Source organism: Erpetoichthys calabaricus, chromosome 5, assembly GCF_900747795.2.
Source record: "Erpetoichthys calabaricus chromosome 5, fErpCal1.3, whole genome shotgun sequence".
In the NCBI taxonomy this organism is placed as follows: domain Eukaryota; kingdom Metazoa; phylum Chordata; class Cladistia; order Polypteriformes; family Polypteridae; genus Erpetoichthys; species Erpetoichthys calabaricus.
The window spans coordinates 153620082-153641021 of NC_041398.2; the positions used below are offsets into that span (position 1 = coordinate 153620082).

At 37.6% G+C, this 20940-nt stretch overlaps 1 protein-coding gene across 3 annotated transcripts in view; it reads left to right on the plus strand.

Moving 5' to 3' along the window:
* Window positions 1–20940, plus strand: part of ints10 (integrator complex subunit 10) — a 321144-nt gene that overhangs the window by 167363 nt on the left and 132841 nt on the right. For all 3 annotated transcript variants that reach the window (XM_051927742.1, XM_051927743.1, XM_051927744.1), the window contains 2 exons: window positions 1980–2149; window positions 11593–11726. In XM_051927742.1, the coding sequence (XP_051783702.1) occupies window positions 1980–2149; window positions 11593–11726 (304 nt within the window). The remainder of the gene's footprint in view (window positions 1–1979; window positions 2150–11592; window positions 11727–20940) is intronic.

Here is a 20940-nt window from a genome sequence, read left to right on the forward strand (position 1 = left end):
TAGTTCCTTCTATTTCCTTAATTAGCAGCAAAACAATAATGAGACACAAAATGAGAAAACAGGTGATCAGCTAACCACATTATCTGAACATAAAGAAAGATGAGGGTCTCATTAAGTTTGATCTCTCAGGTCAATAATCAGAAACAGAAAATCAACAGTTTGGGAAATGTCTGCTGTAGCAGAAAGAGAGCAGCAGCAAGCAGAGGAATTAAGTAGCAGGTTTAATTAACAGCAAGAATTGGCTTCTCATTAAGAAACAGGTTGGAGTGAAATTGGTTGGAGTTTGAAACCCCAGCTTAGCTGGTCATCTGTTGGCTCATTTCACGTCACATTTCTGTTTGGTTGCCATTTAATGAAGAAAAGAATCAATTGAGAGAACTGAATCCTTAAAAACAGGGCTATTAAAATGAAGGGAAAAGGAGTTAATTAGCAATGAAAACTGGTCACTGATTAGGAAAAGGGTTAGAATGAAAACCTGCAGCCACTGCGGCCCTCCAGGCCTAGAGTTCAACACCTGTGTTGTAAATGTTTGAGAGGAGGTTGGGACTTGTCAAGATCTCTTAGCAAAAAGTATTGTTTCGCGGTAGTTGAAATTATCTCAGAGAAAGTCTCGTCCCAGGATTTCCTTTTATAATAGAGAGATTTACCCTGTACAACTCCAGGTATCTCACACCCAGATAAACAGGCTTGAGCTGGGGGAACTATTAGTCTGACTTGAGCTGCGGTGGTAGGGGGATGGGCTAGCAGTCTGCTTGCTGCTTGTGCTGATCGACACATTTGCAAAACCAAAGACGCTAATGGAGAGGTACTAAAGAATTTAAGGTGGCCCAGAATTATGAGTTTTTTCGTAGGCTTCAGGGATTCTAGTGTTAATTGAAACAGAGGTAATGTTTTCGTTTCATAAGGGCACACATGCACCCAGCAATGACATCATGTTGTAAGCAAGTTTGCGTCGAGCATAGGCAGCAAAGTCAGATTATTATTTATTTATTCTTTTATTTATTTAAAGAGCTTGCTTATCTACCTTACTGCAGCTGTGTTATTTCTGGATCAGGCAGCTGAAACAAAATATTTTATTAATATAATTATGCTTTATGCATAAGTATAAAGGTTGTAAATTATCATTAAATACAGTTAAAACTAAAATTCCTTATCATTGTGTTAAACCAATAAAGGTATACTGGGTAAGGCAATATATTGCATAGCACTAATTTGAAGGACTGAAAACACTGTATTCAAAAGAGTAACAATAATATATAATTAATTGAAATAATCCATAAAAAAATTCCACTTAAACAGAAGAAACCAGCAACAAAATTATTTGAATAAAAACTGTCAGCACCTTGGCAAGTTTGAACATCTGTTAAAAAGAGTTTCTTCTACCTCTTCATCTTTTCTCACTTATACAGTATATGGGGTTTGATGAGCCTTCACCAAACAGCTTGGTTCTGCATCTCTTTACCAGTCAAGCCCTTTTCCTTCATATCTTCTTTTACTTTATCCATCCACTTTACTTTGGCCTCCAACTGTTTTGTCCACATACTCATTTTCTCTCAACACATGTCGATACCGCTTCAACCTAGTTTTGTGTACTTAACAGTAATAGATAATAATTAGAATGACTATCAAATTTGATTAATTTTTATATTATTATTATTATAATTATTGTTATTATGATTATTGTTATTATTATTAAGTTTTATCATGATTACTCTAAATAAAGTAAAAAGTGCTTCATCTGTCTTGGGAAAGCAAAGTTGCATAATTAAACTGAATGAAACTTTTTGTTAAAAAAAAACTCAGTTGAGGCTTTATTTCTGTTGAAACATATTAAATCTCGTTCTTGATTATTTAATGTTTGGTTAAGCTTAACCATGCACTGTATTTTTAAGTAATTATTATATTTGGAGTTTTGTGTAACTGTTAAGTTGTGATTTTTACAAGTGATAGTATAATTACATTCATATTTTCTATTTTAGAGGGTTTGCAGATATTTTATCTCGAATGAAAGATCTCTGCAGGTATATCAACAGCTTTGAAAATGAAGCTCATTTGAAATACAGGAACCAAGTGGTTTATTCAACAATGCTGGTCTTCTTTAAACATGCATTACAGTACGTGAGCATGGTGCAGGGATCTCTGTTTCAAGGCAAGTTTCTTTGATATTCTTTAAAAGAAAAGTCCATAATTTAAAGTGTGTGATACTGTTCACTATTCTGTATAGTGTAACTATGAATAATTCCTTAGTAGAGGGTTTGTTGGGGCACTAGTGCATTGTTACAGGATAAACACCATCACTGACTCACTTTGCAAATTAAGTGTGCACTGTTTTAAAATCCAGTTAATATGTTAGTGTTATGTTATATTTAAGTTTAAATTTTATAATTTTGCATCAAATTATGTTGGCCAGTTTAGAGACCATAACTATACTAATATGTATGAATGGGTAATTTGGGAAAAAAAACTGTGTACTCCGAGAAACTGCCATGTACCCATAGGCGAAATGTACAAATTCCAAAATGACAATAAATGGCCCTGGATTTGAATAAAGGGTTTGGAAGCTATGAAAGTAGCACTGTTCGCCACTGTGTCTTATGCTGAATAATCATGTGGCACAAACTATTATCTTGACAATGGTAATTGATGTTGTTTTTTTTTTTTTTACTTTGTATATTATACATACTCTAATTATGTTTTATGATCTTCATCATTTTTTAATGGTTCCGAATCATGTATTTGTATACACGCTGTTCTTGTCTGTAACCATCTTTATGATGAGTGAAGGGTATTTATATTATAACTTCCACAAGCATACTAAGTACTACAGTATATTTGCAGTTGGGCAACTTGAACTTGAATCCTTCTGTTTCTCCACTATAGACAGGAAGTTTACACACTAGCACCAAGGAAGAGTCTTTAAGGAGCTCTTTAAATACTAAGGAGGGCTGAATTATTTTGATGGAAATGGAGGCATTTCAGCTAACCATTGAAACTGTACTTTCAGTTTCAATCTCAATAAACACGTAACAACTCCATATTTGGCACACAGATTTTTATTTCATTAATTGATATTTTATTATCCTAGTACTAACCTCTGCTCTCAGAATAATATGATTGCAAATTTGAGTTCCTCCAATAATCCTAACAATGCTAACATCACACAGGATAATGTCTTTATAAATTTGAATGTAAAATGTGCTATTCATTGAATACACATTATTATAATTAAGACGTTCATCACTGCCAGGCAACTTGGTCAACAAATACACATCTGGAAAAGAGCGCTGAAGAGTTGGCATATATTGTTTAATGTACAACCCCAATTCCAATGAAGTTGGGACGTTGTGTAAAACATAAATTAAAAACAGAATACAATGATTTGCAAATCCTTTTCAACCTAAGACGTGGAAAATCCAAAAAAAAAAAAGTTGAACATCATAAAATTGCTTTTTGCATTTTGATTTTTCTTAAATATATTGAATCTAGAATTCGATATATTGCCCAGTACTACCTTCATGTCCAGAAGATTTCCGGAAAAGCTCCACAAAATAAGCCTTTTTTAAACCAAAAAATGCATTGTCTGACATTTACCAAGCATCAATGAAACTACTAATGGAGTCATGAGTTGTAATCTGATAAACCGAAAATTAAATATTTTGGTAATATAATCCATTGTCATTTTAGATGTAGAAAGGAAACTGCATGAAAAGAAAAGCACCTCATACTTACTCTGAAATATGGTGGTGCATCATTAAAGCTTTAGGGTTGATTAATGAAAGTAAGAATTCAACTTCATACCAGGAAGTGTTAACCTAAAACCTGGCTGCTTCTGGCAGTAGATTGAAACTTGGCCGTAAATGAACCTTTGAACAAGATAATGAACAGAAATACACATTAAAATCAACACAAATCTTTCTGAGAACACAAAATCAATCCAGATTTGAATTCTGGGGTGTGAATTGAAGAGGGTAGTCCATAAGCACAAACTTTAATGTGTTTAAAGAACTGGGAACATTTTGCTTGGGAGAGTGGTCCAAGTGCCCTTTGAAAGACTTCTTCTACCTATTTAAACTATAGAAAGAGGTTCATTGTGGTTATCTTCACCTGGGATGGCTTAATTAAACCTATGTTTTCAATGAAAAAATGTGTTTCTAAAGAAAGATTTTTGTTTAACACTAGAATTACCAAGGCGTACAAAAAAATTCCGGCCCACCTTAAATCCCTTCGCACCTCTCCGTCAGCGTCTTTTGTTTTGGAAATGTGTCGATCTACACAAGCAGCCTGCTATCCCATCCCCTCACCAACCGCCGCAGCTCAATTCACAAAGAACATTCTCAGTGTTTATCTTGGAGTGAAGTGCTGGAGTTGTAGAGGGTAAATAATATATTGTCATTTGGAATACATTTCATGTGTGTTCCGTGTCTACAACAATCTATGTAAACACATCATTTAAACAGAAATTTTTTCATGTTTTAGTAATAATTGACAAAATGTAGACATGAACTGTATAATGTGTGAAGCCTGAAGTCCAAATATCAAATAAACACTTTCACAAAAGGTGCAAGTGTAATGCGACAGCTTCCGTGGTGTAGCAGTAAGAATTTCTGACTGCAGATCGAATATTATTTACCTTTATTTATTTACTTACTTCATACAGCGTAAAGTCACAAGTAGAGTGCGGAGCTTCCCATGTACATATACAAAGTACAGTGATGGCAAAAGTGCGAGGTGCATTCTTCCTCCGATGTAGAACCGTCATCGTCATCTGAGTTCACCTTTGTTATAGTGTGTCTATGTGAAAACAGCAGTGTCAAATGCGAGGGGGGAGGGGCAAGGGTGCAATCGTGAACGCAGCTGAGAGAATAAAACTGAATAACAAAAAAAAACAAAGCTAACCTTTACAAGTATCATAAATTACACCGGCTGTTACAGACTGGAATTAAATGTATGTTTTTATTCTAAAATAGTAAGAATACGAGCAGCCCACTTCTCAAAACGGACTATTCCGGGATCAAACCCGTGAAGTTTTGATTACCAGTCAACAGTTGATACCGTTGCGCCACTGAAGCAGTCGTAGCAGATGCGTGTCAATGTCACACCCTAATGCGGGTTCTTTTTCTGCAGTTATATTTTTGAATAAAAGCGCACTTGTTCTGTTATATTTGTGAAAGTGTTTCTTTGATATTTGGACTTCAGGCTTCACACATTGTACACTTCATGTCTACATTTTGTCAATTATTACTAAATTATTACTAAAACATGAAAAACGTTTCTGTTTTAACGATGTGTTTACACAGATCGCTGTAGACAAGGAACATGCATGAAATGCAAGTAATCCAAATAACGATGTAGTATTTATAAAAGGTGTCATTTTGCTTGACTTCTCACTCTATACAACTCTAAGCAACTGACACGCAGGTAAACAGACTTGAGCTGAGAAAACTGTGCGGGTTGGGGGGGAATGTGATAGCAGGTTGCTTGCTGTTTCTGGTTATCCACACATTTACAGGACAAAAGACGCTGATGGAGAGGTGAGAAGTGATTTAAGGTGGGACGGATCTACGAGTTTTTTCGTAGGCTCTGGTAATTCTAGTGTTAAAAATCTAAAAGATCCGTAATTTGCTGGCTTTAACCCGCAATTGCTCCATCCAGGGTATGACGTTAACCTGCATCCAGCCCTGCACGTAAGCCTTCCAACCTGCAGGGAAAACTTGGGGGTTGGTGGTAGAATTGGCACTCCAGCCACCATTAAAAAATAAAATAAAAAAAAAAAAACTTTCACTGTTCCATTCCATCTGAAATAGTGTGACACTGCAATATCACCCATTGCATTGCTGCACTCAGGTCCTAATCTAGGATTCTGAGGTTGTCTGACATGTGGTGGGTGTGGCAACACACTGTATCAGTACACGGTCCTAACCCCTCTCTCTTTCTCTCTACAATGTATATAAGTCCTGTATGGAGGAAACCAGGCTTAAAGGCACTTTGTTAAACAAACTGCACAAATTCATTTTAGGTAAGAAAGGCACAGATTTTTTTTTTTTGGTAGCACATTGATACTACTGAGGGAGGATCTGGCTCCTCACATCCCTAAATTGGATTGAACAAGTATCAGAATGAACTAGTGGCAACTTCTTGCATATTGATTAGCACATTCAAGTAAGAGTTTCACTGTACTCTGTACATGTGACAATAGTGTCCCTATAAACCTATATTTATAAGATCAGACCTTACATACTGTATATATAGATATGTAATGACTGGTATGTTGTGTTCACAGCAATCAAGGCACCCAGCCATAGTGAACATGTTTTATGTATAGTTTTGTAAAGATGACTAATTCCACAGCACAACAAAGTTTTTGCTTCTTGAGCACTGTTGGGTGTTTCTTATAGATTTTTGGGTGCTGATCACGAATATCACATCAAAATTTTCCCATCACATACCATTTCAGTTTTGTCATGATTTTTTTCTTATATTTGTATCCAAACATTTTCACTCCCGTAAGTGACTTATCAACAATGGTTTGTGCAGCCTGGGCATGCCTAGGCATGGAATCAGGCCAGGTTGGAAGCTGTTCTGTGGAAGTTGACATCCTGGGCAGGTCTGAATGAGCTTGACGCTGTCTCAGCATGCTATAAGGGTGGCTTGTATACACCGATCCTGCTCATTTGGTTAATATAAATAGTCAGTGTGTATGTATAGTATCAGTATAGTATCTGTAGCAATATAACAGTAAGTAAGCTTGTTTTGGTGTCGGGCGATATGTCTCGTCAATGTCGTAACAGCCGCAATATATTCTGCTATACCTGTGGCTAATATACACTTGCGCCTCAGAAACATTGGATGACTGCTCTTGTGAAGAAAGCTTATCATCTGTATTTCAGCTGCAAATATTGATGATCAAGACTAGGAATGGGCACCTCACATTTGCTGTGCGACATGTGCTGTCAGTCTGAGAGCCTGGCTCAGAGGCACTCGAAAGACGATGCCGTTTGCTGTTCCGATGATGTGGCGAGAACAGAAAGACCATGTGACAGACTGTTATTTCTGTTTGACTAATGTGTCTGGTTTCTCTGCCAAAAACAAGAAGTCAATTGAATATCCTAATCTGCCTTCAGCAATGAGATCCGTATCACATGATGATGACATTCTTCTAATTCCGAAACCACCAGAGGATTGGACCTTAGACGAACCAGATGAAGAAACTGCAATGCAGGGTACTGACAGTGGCATTGACCCGGATTTTGAACCGTGCTCATCAGGCAATCCACATCAGATATCACAGTCCGAATTGAATGACTTGGTCAGAGATTTGGGTCTTGTCAAAAGCAAAAGCCGAGCTGCTGGGTTCAAGACTGCAGGTGTTTGCTGTCACCAGGTACGAAAATTTCTGTGTTTCGAGGTCAACATTATGATATAACCAAATTTTTTGCAAAAGTCGACAGTCTCTTGTTTCTGTTGTGAAATTGAAGGATTGTTCTCGGCCTTGGGTTGTGATCACAGCCCGGAAGAGTGGCGTCTCTTCATTGATTCGTCAGTGTTAAGCCTGAAAGCTGTTCTGCTACACAATGGCAACGTTTATCCTTCAGTACCTGTTGGCTATGTAACACACATGAAAGAAACGTATGAGAATATGGAACTGTTGCTGAAGCACATCCAGTATAGCAGGTGCAACTGGAATATCTGTGGAGATCTTAAAGTCGTTGCTCTGTTACTAGGACTGCAGCTTGGCTATACAAAGTACTGTTTCATCTGTGAATGGGACAGCCGTGCCAAAGAGTCGCACTATTCTCGACAGAACTGGCCACTCCGTAAAAAGTTAGTTCCAGGACAGAAAAGTGTGGCACTTAAATCGCTTGTCGACCCGGCAAAGATATTTTTGCCTCCTCTTCACATAAAACTGCGACTCATGAAGAATTTCATGAAAGCACTGAACAAGAAAGGCAAAGGTTTTCATTATTTAAGACAGATGTTCCCAAGAATAACTGACGCTAAGATCAAAGAGTGCACTTTTGTTGGCCCCCAGATCAGACATGTTATGAGTGACAAGCAGTTTGAAGTTAGTTGGGCTGGAAAAAATTGCCTGGCAAGCCTTCAAAGACGTTATTGACAAATTTCTGGGCAATTACACCCTCAAAATCCATGGAGGTTACGTTCCTAGAGCACCTGCGATTTGTGAAAAACTGCAAATTATGGATGTAGTTAAAAAAATGCGTATTTTTATAGTTTAAACCCTAAATATGCCCCCAAAACACTTTAATTTAATTTCAACCTCAGCCTAATACATTACCTAAAAAAAAAGAATGTAAAGGTAAACCTGTATACTGTACAGTACTGTTCTGATGTCACCTGCAGTGCTAGAATGTAAAATACCAATGTTACCGCTACATGTACTGTAATTCATGCAAGTGTGCTTTCATTGCCAGAAGCCTTAGAAGGTGCAGGGCATTTCGACTGCATCTTGGGGCTTTAACCCTTAAACTGCCACATACTTGGGGGTTAATGCATCCGTGGACACCAAATACTTTTTTGCTGCACTTTTTAAGTAAATGTCACAATTCACAAAGAAAAGGTGAAATTTTAATGGAACATATTTTTTTTCATGCAAAGAGCATCACAATTACTGCAACACTGATTATTTTATACATTGCCAATGAACTGTAAAAACTATTTTAAAAACTACTGGAACAATATGTACAATGTGCAACTGACTCCATTGATGAAATTCAATAAATCACCGAGCCAACTGTGCTTGAACTGGCTGTACGCAAGCACACACAGGTAAACGCTGATGCTGGCAGGCTAGTCTAGTGCAGTGGCTGAATCGCAGAGACAGTGAGGCTGCAGTGCTGCAGGGGCCGGCAGTGGTCATGAGCTGGCTGCTCAACGAATGTGTACGGCACTGACTGATCAGCTCCGGCATACTGGGAACCTGAGTGTACGTCACCTTCGTACTCGGCTCCTTCGTGCTGGCAAATGGCACTTGGAAACGACTATAGCTGCTTGCAGCGGTTTAAGGATTAAGAAGAATAAAATGGAAAACACGAGAACACTCAGCTGGAGCTGCGTCACAGGGCAGCAGTCAATCAGCAGCAAGGAGAAATGAATAACACTGTAGAGGTCCGGTGCCGCTAAGATTCAAACCATTGATTTATTTATTTTTTTGGTGGAGATTCCAGGGACGCACCCAGCCTTGACCCGACCCGCATGCACTCACAAACAGAGACAAAAACATAGCAAACTGGTAATCAAACAGCAAATAAAGAATGTAATGAAAACAAATGAAAAACAACGATACCACCCCTGTTCCCCTTACGGCAATTATACATTAAATACAACAAAGCACCAACAAAACACACACAGTAAAGTCCATGAAAACAGCAACGGATAAAATGTAATGATGAAGATAGATAGTCCAGAGATCTGCATGTTGAATGGGAATGTAAAGATAGTCCCACAGGTAGTTCCTGAAATGGTGAAGACAGGTGGACGGGTTCAGGAGTGCTCCTTTCTTTGCAGGATAGCAATGAATCCACTTACAGTCCTCATGCACACAGGCAGATGCCAGACAATCCAGACCCCAAACACGAAATGATCCAGGACAAAACAAATAAGTACAGGTAACCCAACAGAAGGCAGGTAGAGAGACAGGAACTTGAAACACAAATTACAAAAACTTTTTTTTTTTCTTTTGGTCACCGGCCCCCTTTTTAAAAGCTGTGCTGATATCTTTTGACCCCAACAGCCCCTGCACCCTCAGCAGAAGATCAATCGGAGCCACTGCAGGGACTGCTGGGAGTTACTGTTTCAAATTTTAGTAGAGTACGCTCTTGGATTGGCTGCTTTCACCATCCCAAGTCGCATTTTCCTCTACGGTTGCTCCCTGTTCTCTCTACAATGTAGTATTGCCACGAAAAAAGCCATAAAAAATTGCGGAGGATCGCTAACAATTATTAGTTAGGTTCTAAGGAAAAATCCGCGAACAACTGAGACCGCGAACCCTGAACTGCGTCTTCGCGGGGGTCTACTGTATTCTCTTGTAGAGCACAGAAAAACTTCTCGGACAAAGGTTTCTGTTTCTTTTGAATTCGGTATCCTTTCCACTTTTGTTGCCTGTCTTTTTAGGCCAATTTAGGTATATAATTGTAAGAGGATGTATATTGTAAAAATGTGTTGTGTGTGTATATAAATACACATGCTGTATATGTAAATTGTGGGATGATCTGAAGCAGACCCTTTGTATGGAAAAATAATAGTATAATCCAAGTAAGAGTTAGGCAGGTAATTTTATTAAATTCAACAAAATATGCAAAAGCAGGGTGAAGGTAAGGAGTACACATAGTATAAAATGGAAAACAAAAATAGCAAGGCCTGAGCCCCTCCTGTCTACATGTCCTTATATGGGCCATTTACCTGAATATAAGAAAAATGCTCCTCTCTACCTTTCTTTTCCTTTTCCTCACTAGGCCTCTCTGACTGAAGGTCTGGAGCCCCCCTAAAAGTTTAATCCTGGGAGTACTTCCCATGCCACTCTAATATGACAGGAAACTCTTCACCTTTGTTTTCATGGTGACTCTGGCAATCACTACAATCCCATGAAGCCTCTACTGGAGTCCCAAGTATAGCAACAGAATATTCTTGCTGTCTGCTATTGGATTGGGGTCATAGAGCTTCGTTTAAACTAGCCTTTGGCCAATAAAGCCATCATTATGGCATCCCAGTCAGGTTAGGGTATCCCTGTCTGGATATGTATTCCTATACATTCCCCTCTATTCCCCCCTCCCCCATTCCTTTTATTTGTTATAAGTTACAAAAAAAAAGACAGTGTTGATTTAAAGGCTAAAATCTAGATATACCAAATCAGACTATTTTTCATTTTCAATTAGATCTTGTAGCCAACAATATTTAGTCAGTTAACTAATAAATGTGCCAGCAAGATCTTGGTATATAAAGCAATCAAAAATCTGCTGACTCTGTTAAAGAAGATATAGGAAGTCTTCTTGGAGATTATATGACCTTAACTTTTATGTAAAAAAAAAAAATCCATGTGCAAAAAGTTGATGAAGACCATTTCAGAATGTAATCAAAGTGGAAGCTGCTTCACAAATCATTAGTTAATAGTTTTACTCAATTATGAAACAATGTATTTTTTTCTTAAAATTTTTTTTTTGTTTTTCATGTATGTATGTATGAGGTAATGAACATGTAGGAGCCCCCCCTCTGTGATGTGAGAGAATGCGCTAGGCAAACCTAACTGACCTTTGTGTGTGGGTTGAATCTTTTTTTTCTTTGTATTTCTTTTTTTCCTTTGTTTTCTTTACACTCTTGTAATCTTAAACACATTTTCATGTGTACTTATTTACTTCTTTCTTTGTTACTTGTTATTGTTGAGAGTGTTTAAAATTTTATTCCTTTTACATTGTTCTTTTCATAAAAACAAGAAAACAAATAATTTAAAAGAGGAATTATGCTTGACTGTCTTGAAAATTTTGATTAATAAAAGTCCCTGTTTACTTTTGCTAAAGAATGCATGCATTCCCCATTAAAGCACAATACCAGCATAATTTATGTCCCTTTTTCTGTTGAAAGGATCCAACACTCCAAACCAAGCACCGTGGATTCTGGTAGAAGATCTGTCAAATGTCTATGGTGATGTTGACACAGAGCGCAACAAGCACATACATAAGAAGCGTAAGCTTGGTGATGGCAGGGAAAAAACAATGGTGAGATGTAAGAATGTTAAATAAAAGTGAAAGTAAAGGAGTCTTTTGTGTAGGATTGAATATACATTATTGTTAATAATAACAGCAAAGTGGAAAAATTGTAATTATTTAATTTTATTAGAAGTGGCTCAGTTATTTATCTCAGCATTATATGGGGTTAAAAATCGGTCTTCCAGTTTTTGTGGGTTTTTTTTTTTTTTTGACTACAATATATCCACAACTCAGTTGTACAAAGCAGCTAGTATTTGTGTGTCATTGAAATGTTTTTGTTTAATCCATGAGTCTCCAGTCTCAGTATTAGAGTGTTACATTGTTTGTTCCACATTAGAAACCATTCCCTGCCTTTATTGTGACAAGTTTTTTATTTATGTGCCTTTTTACCCTCTTGTTTTGCCTTGTCAAGCATTTCTGATATTGCATAACAGGTAAGTATATCCAGAAATAACATACACTTTTTTAAGCACTTATTAACATATTTAACATAAAATTAGAGTTGAGAATCCTTATGGGCTGAAGATGTAAAATGCTATGAGCACAAACACCATGCCATTGTCCTGTGGATAAAGTCACAATTTCCACTTTTTTCATCAGGGAAATCCTCGAGATCAGCATTTCACCATGGCATACCAAGCACTCTTCACGCTTAGCTCCCAAGATAAGTCATGGTATCAAGACCACTTTCCTAGGTGCTTGGATTATTAGATGGGACTTCCCTTCACAAGGAGAGAACACATAAGTCTATGCTATCTTTTTCATTAAAGAGGGTAGTGGATGAACTGACTTAGAGACCTAGCTCTTTTAAAGCAAAAAGAAAACCTAGGGAATACTGTGGTTTAAATGCCTGTCTGATAGCACTGTTAGTTGGTGTTCCTGGGGCTTTATAGTTATCATTGCCCAAAAAGGGATATTTGGATATAACCAGGGGCTAACTTTCAAAGTATATGGAATTTCTACATCAGAATCTTAAACTCGGATAGCTTCTGTTACAGCTATGCAGTCAGAATAAAATTGTTCTTCATATTTTTTATGGAAATATAATCTCGCAAGATAAAATGTCAGTTTCAAACCTTCTAAACATTGTGTTAAATAGGTTAAATCAGCTTTTCTCAACCTTTAAGTATTTGCGACCCGAGTTTTCATAACAGTTTTAATCGTGCCTCCCTAACATTTTTTTTGAAAGGAGCCCACTAATACCAAGTTGTTCTTTTTTAATTAATGATATATTCATAGATGCATATTTTATTATACCTACTTGACGTTTATTGACATTTATCTAACTCTATATTTATTTTTCTAGTATCAGAATGTAGTTAATTTAATTTGTTTTGGTTTCAATAGATGTATTAGTCATATTTTCGATTCTTGTTTTCTTTTTTTCACATCTTTGCGCCCCCCTTTTTGTTACTTGCGCCCCCTAGGGGGGCCCGCCTCACAGTTTGAGAACCACTAGGTTAAATTAATAATTTTTAAACTGACAGTTAAATGGTTATTCAGTCATGTGAAAAAGTAAATACATCTAATTGAAATTGTTTCCATAATATATAAAACATTTTAAAGTCACTCCCCTTTCAAAGATCCCCAGAGTACAGTGGGAAAAGGATCTCTCACTCAACATCTCAGAAAAGGAATGGAAGGCAGCAATGCACAGAATTCACTCGAGCTCCATTCGCGCAAAACATACAATTATTCAACTTAAAATTGTATATTGAGCGCATCTGTCTCATTTAAAATTCTCCAAAATGTTTCCAGGGCAAGATCCAACCTGTGAACGTTGCAATCAGATTCCAGCCTCATTGGGCCATATGTTTTGGGTGTGCACCAAATTAACATAATTTTGAGCAAAAATCTTTATATGTCATTCAGTCAGCCTTGGTGTAACAATCCCTCCTAATCCACTAACAGCTGTGTTTGGTGTACTTCCAGATGGGCTTAAAATGGAGAAGGACAAACAAACTGCATTTGCTTTTACTTCACTATTGGCATGTAGGCTTATTTTGCTCAACTGGAAGAATTCTAACTCACCTCTTTTTAGTCTGAGTAACTGATGTTATATATTATCTAAAATTGGAAAAAATCAAATTCTCACTTAGAGGATCTGTACAAAACGTTTTCAAGACCTGGCTTAATCTGATCAATAAAATTTTAGAATAAGCATTTAAAGCATTGATTAAGTGGATTCTCTCCCCTTTTTTTATTCTATTTATTTTTATTCATTTATTTATCTACATATTTTTACTATTATTAAAGTTTTACTCTGCTGACCTAGCTCTCTTTCTCGTGGGGGTCGATTTGTTTCAAACCTAGTTTTCTTAAATTTGACTTGAGTGTATGGAATGTTATTTGATTTTAATAAAATTAATAAAATGTTAAAAAAAAATTGTTGACTTTTTCAACATTTTTGAGTAGGCAAACAGTAGATCTTCATGCTGACAGTGCCTACAGATAAAGGTGATATGCTTGAATAAAAACAAGGAAAATTTGCCTTATCAATAATTTATTTAACAAAAATACCAATAGATGCAATGATCTACTGGAGAATAAGTAAATACACCCTTTACTTCAGAAGCTGGTAGCAGAAATAAATTTTTTTAGGCATTATGCCCAACTACAGTCCAGTCTCTGAAATCAGGTGAGTGAAAATTGTGGCCACTCCTCCAAGCAAAATTCCTTTCATCTCAAGATATTTGTGGGTTTTGTTGTATGTGCTGCACATTTCAAATCTCCCATGACATTTCAACAGGATTCAAAACGGCTTTGATTAGGCCATCTCATAACCCTTCTTTTCTTCTTGTTGAGTCATTATTTACTGGATTTGCTACTGTACTTTAGATCATTATCATGTTGAAAGATTCATTTCTGGTTCAGCTTCAACTTTCAGACAGATGGCCTTACATTCTTCTTCAGCACACTTTGATATGATGCAGAATTCATAGTTGACTCGATGGCTATAAGATACTCAGGCCTTGAGGTAACAAAACAACTCCAAAACATAACATTTCCAGCACTATGCTTTACAGTTGGTATAAGATTCTCCTGAAAGGCAGTATTTGGTTAGCACCAAACATGTCTGCTGTTACTGAGGCCAAACAACTCTATCTTTGATTGATCATCCAAAGGCCTGGTCTATGCCTGTGTGCTTAATGGCACACCTTTTTTCTGATTGTAGAAGCATACACTTTGACACCAGCTTTTACAAGAGATACATACAGATCCCACATTGGAATTTTGTGGTTCTTGGAGATTTCTTTTGATATCAAACAGTCATTTCGTGAGCTAAATTTGCTGGGCTCGCCAGTCCTTGGCCAAATTAGCATTTGTTGGAAATCTACGCCACTTGTTGTTGATTTTCCTTACAGGGGATAGCACTTCAACTCCACAAAGCATTCAGGTACATATAGTGAATATAGGTGCATATTGCATATTCAGTATGGAGCAGATTATCAATTACCCTAAGTTCTTGTCTATAAGCCGCGGCTTATCTAAGGAAAAAAGTTGTGAAAATGAAAAATAGAATATCGGCTTATACAGTAATCCCTCCTCCATCGCGGGGGTTGCGTTCCAGAGCCACCCGCTAAATAAGAAAATCCGCGAAGTAGAAACCATATGTTTATATGGTTATTTTTATATTGTCATGCGTGGGTCACAGATTTGCGCAGAAACACAGGAGGTTGTAGAGAGACAGGAACGTTATTCAAACACTGCAAACAAACATTTGTCTCTTTTTCAAAAGTTTAAACTGTACTCCATGACAAGACAGAGATGACAGTTCTGTCTCACAATTAAAAAGAATGCAAACATATCTTCCTCTTCAAGGAGTGCATGTCAGGAGCACAGAATGTCAATAGATAGAGAAAACAATCTCTAGCAAACAAATCAATGGTGCTGTTTGGCTTTTAAGTATGCGAAGCACCGCGGCACAAAGCTGTTGAAGGCGGGCAGCTCACACCCCCTCCGTCAGGAGCAGGGAGAGAGAGAGAGACAGAGGTTTGTTTTTCAGTCAAAAATCAATAGATAGATAGATAGATAGATAGATACTACGTGCCCTTCGAGCTTTTAAGTATGCGAAGCACTGTGCAGCATGTCGTTTCAGGAAGCTGCACAAAAGATAGCAACGTGAAGATAATCTTTCAGCATTTTTAGACGAGCGTCCATATCGTCTAGGTGTGCGAACAGCCCCCCTGCTCAATCCCCATACGTCAGGATCACAGATAGTCAGTGCAAGAGAGAGAGAAAAGTAAGCAATCTAGCTTCTCAGCCATCTGCCAATAGCGTCCCTTGTATGAAATCAACTGGGCAAACCAACTGAGGAAACATGTACCAGAAATTAAAAGACCCATTGTCGCAGAAATCCGCGAACGAGCAAAAAATCCGCGATATATATTTAAATATGCTTACATATAAAATCACAATTTTAAATGACCGCTACGCGCGCGTGTTGACTCGGTGACGCCCAGAGCAGAAAGAACGTGCTCTGGCCGCTCCAACCGCGCCATGCGGGGAGTGAGAGAGACGCCAATATCTCACACTCTCTCCCCCCTTAAAGAAATAAAATGGGTGCGAGTGAGACTACTGACCTCCCTCCCTCCCTTCTATTAGTTATAGGTTATAGTACGTTCGGCTTATCCATGAGTCCGGCTTATCTATGATAAGATTTTATTTTAAAAATTCGTATGATTTTTGGTCTCCGGCTTATACACGAGTCCGGCTTATAGACAAGAACCTAGGGTACATCTGTTCAAGGTTATGAGAACTCAATTTTTCAGGCATTAGCCTGTATTTCTACCTTATTAAAAAAAAAAACTTTCTAATATTCAACATATGATAAAGGCAAAAGTTAAAATGAATTAGAATACAATACTCTAAATATCTATAAGTTTATTTAACATAGAAATGCATTTTTCTTTGACAACCCACCCATAAAGGGAAAAAGAGGACAGCGATTTAGCATGTGGCTAAAGTTTTATTAAATGTGGTTTTAGTATTGAGGGGTGCAATTCATGGTAATGTTATGTAAATTATTGAGTTAACTGGTTAAAATGTTTTTTTGTCATAGTGTATGGGTAGATTATTATGCTTTATATTATTAATTAGTTCTTTAGATTTTTAACACATATTTCTTCAATGAAATGCTGTGCGTGCCCAGCGGTATATGTGGGACAAATATCTAAAAGACTCACAACCACGAATACAGGAACATTGCAATGGCAAATCTTCCATCAACCTTTCTCTTTCCATCTGAAAATCTTTGTTTGTTTAATTTAACCCTTTAAAAACAGTCTGCAGTGAAAAATAAGAAAGCATCTATTCATTGATAGTTGGTTAAAGAAGATGCATTTAGCCTATGCGCAGGAACACTTTTGGTCTTCATTACAGTCATACTCAAAGCTTTTTTTTTTCTTTTCTTTTATTACACATTTGATGGGATTGATGAGCTGCTGCTTCTCACTTCTTAATCCACTCAGGCTCTTCTTTTGTTATTAGTTAGGATCTTGAACTGTACCAGACAGGTTTGGCATTATGGGAAGGTTGGTGGACTACACTGGGCATAGGGTTTTTATTTTATGTATGTGAAATGAGCTTTCTGTGTCTCTCCTAAGATGCTGGGTATTTTTATAGTGATGCTCCGATCAATTGGCTGCTGATCTAAATCAACCGATTTTTACACTAAATGACTTGATCATCAATAGGTAAATTAGCAAAAGCCAATCTGCTTTTCTAACCTATACGATAAGAAAGTTGTAGTTATGCAAAGTTTTATGGTGCCTGAGGAAGTGCACATGTCATTTTGTTGCTGGAAGACTCAGAAACAGAGAGAAAGAGAAAAACTGAAATATTGCTTTTTGCATTAAAGAAAGTGGAGTAATAAATTGAGGAAAAGAAGCCTGAGGAGTCACCCTGTGAATGGAGGGTAATGACAGATGTATTTGTTCTCCAGCTGAACTTTTAAGTTAGAGAAAAGAGGCTCCATCAACATGTGTTTGGTAAAAATTAAAGAAAAAGCTACTTTAAAAAGTTCAGACCTTTTCATTTTGACCTGTAGCCACTTGTGCACAAGGTGCTCCAAAGTATTTCAAAGTTGTTTGTGTATGTTGCAATAAATGCACAATTCAATCAAATCGATAATTTTATTTTTACATATGCAACTAGTGTCTTCTTTCAAATAAATCTTAAATTTCCATGTTGGCTGCTTTGTTTCATTAGTAAAATATGTGATTTGCCCACATATATGCTGAGGCAAGCAGCGTGTCACAGCTGAGTGAATCTGCTTTTATCAAGAATCCACCTATGTCACACCATATACAGTGAAAGACTCATAACCATTGGATAGGTGAGCGTCATACCTTTTGAGTGACAAAGTATACTTTTCTGTGATTGGTCATGTTTACTATATGTCACAGTTGTGTGTAAAAGGCAGGAAATATATTGCATATGTGACAGCTGATATTTATGCATTGTTACACACAAGCTTTAGTGAGAGTGCTTGCGGATTGTTTGATTTTCAATAAGACTTGAAGTTTGTACTAGGGAAATGTCTTCCTCTTCAAAAAAAGAAAACATAAGGTTGTTGAAGTCCTAGAAAAGATACAAAATGCTACTAATAAGGAATCTGAAGACCTTGAGTCACAGTTTTCACTCTATTGATAACAACATATTTGCTGAAGGACTCAATGCTATGCTTGATTTGTAAGTACTGCTTAGTATAAATCTGAAGCATTGCAGTGTGCACTTTTACAGTTCAAGTATCATGGGTTTAATTACTATATCCGGACAATGTTTGCTGCATGTTCTCCTTATGTTAGTTTTCCAGTTCTTTGTGTACCTGCTCGAAGTTTCATGTGAGAAGCACTTTTATAGAATGTCACTGGCCAGATGAACTTTCATGTGGGACCACACTTCTATCGAATGTATTTATATTCCGCTGCAGTGTTGCAATGTTGCATGGGGGACCTCTGTCTCGCCATCAATCGAATGTCACTGAATCACACAAGCATGAACTTTCCCAGGGGATCGGTCTTTGATTGAATGAATTTGTATTGCAAAACACTTCACTGCTCTTTGCAGCTTCACATGAGGTACCCTATCTCCCTTTCCCCCTGATTGAATGCCACTGAATTATGCCATACCATGCCGTTGCACGCAGGTTCACACGGGGAACCCCTCTGACTCCACAATCGAATGTCACTGTATCTTGCCAGTCAAATTTCTGTGTCACAAGCACATGAGAGAAAAAAGTATTTCATTTATTGTCTTGTTCATAGTATAATTCTCCTCCACCAAAGAAATAGACTATGCCATGCAATATTTTTTATCCCTTTTCTAGCCATGCTTGCTTCACACCCTCCCCAACTACCCAGAAGGAAGAAACAAACATGATAATAAGCAGGAAGTAAAATCAAAGAGCACCCTTATTTTATGAGGATGAAGCAACCCGGTTGTGGTCGGGGGGAGGGGGGAGTTTGGTTTTGTTTCTGGGTTATACCATGAAACAAGTCTCATGGGCTGTAACCCAAAAGTGACTAATAAACACTGGTTTAGGCATATGTGTGTGTGTGTGTGTGTGTGTGTGTGTGTGTGTGTGTGTGGTGTGAGAGAGAGAGAGAGAGAGAGAGAGACTAGTCCTGGTGAGATACGGGTGAAAAGCAATTTCCTACTGAAATAAAAGCCTTGTGTGTGTTTTTTTTTTTTTCTTTCTAAAAAATAAAGAAACATAACTGCAGTACTTGTTTTGAGAAATTGTTGAGATGCATTTCCAAAAAAGGGGATACCTTATTCCAAACACTACAAATTTGCAGTGGTATGATGTCTACACTTTGTACAGTGATTGCTGACAGATTAGGGAACAAAAGAAAGTTGATTCCAGGGTTGTGCATCATAAAATGTCTTGGTTATCTACTGTAAAATATAGTTTTTTGGAGAAAAATCCCTAAAACACATATATTTTTTGTGTTTTATTTGGTTGATATTGGCGTAAACAAAGGTTTTAAATCATATACATGTACTTTATTTTAAAAACTACTCTTAAGCCATTTGCAGCTCCTTTATGACATAAGCAGAATAATAGCTGTTGTATTTTAGGTGCAATAACTCCAAATACCCCTTAGTTCATAAGGGGTTCATTAAAATGGACACTCTTTTTCTGAGTGTTGTGGTAAAAGGTGCTATATAGCACCTCGTTGAACCCACCAGACAGATGTCCCAGACACACATGTAAAAGCACAAGAAGATTTTAATTATAATGTTCTTCAATAACAGTGCACAAAGCACAGCACACTCCACAGTTCTCCAATAATAAGCACAATCCTTCAACTCCCAGCAGCTCCATCACACTCCCACCCAACTCCAGCTCGATCTGCTGGGGTTTCCCATAATCCTTTTATAGTCCATGACCCGGAAGTTTTCCGTCTCCGGGTCAAACGCCTTCTTCAGGTGTCCCGGAAGTACTGCGGATTTCCAATCTCATGACTCCTAAGTACTTCCGGGTTAACGTCACCGTAATAGTCCCCTGGTTCTTGCTGAGCTCCCCCCTGGCGGTACCCAACAGGGCTGAAGAACCGGACTCCATGTCCCATGCTGCCCTGTGGGAATCCGGGGGAGCTGCCTTCTAGCTTCCTGGGGGATATATTGCCCTAAAAAGGCTCTTTCTCTTGGTTGAGGGACGTCCTGGCCAGACTGAAACACTGGCCGTCCATCACAGTGTATACAGTGAGCAAGTTTCTGTTTGGTACTGTAGCTTACATTTTTGAATTGGAAAACTAACTGAAAAAGAAGAATTTTCCCATCTGAGGCTAAGGATCTGCGCTGGTATCCTGAAGGTTGCCGGTTCGAATCCCCCGTCACTGCCAAAGAGATCCTACTCTGCTGGGCCCTTGAGCAAGACCCTTAAACTGTAATTGCTCCAGGGGCGCTGTACAATGGCTGACCCTGCGCTCTGACCCCAAGGGGTATGCGAAAACTAACAAATTTCTAATACGAGAAATCATATAAGACGAAATAAAAAAAAGAACAAAGAACAAGAAGAAGAAAGAAGAAGATCTGTGCTTAGCAAATAAGCACATCCTACCATTCATAAAAATAAAGCTGAAATATTAGATGATGCATGCCCAAAACTTATGGCCCATGATCTTGCCCTGGCAACATTTTGGACAATCTAAATGAAACAGATGTTCTCGATAAAAGATTTTAAGTTAAATAACTGTATGCTTTGTGCATAAAG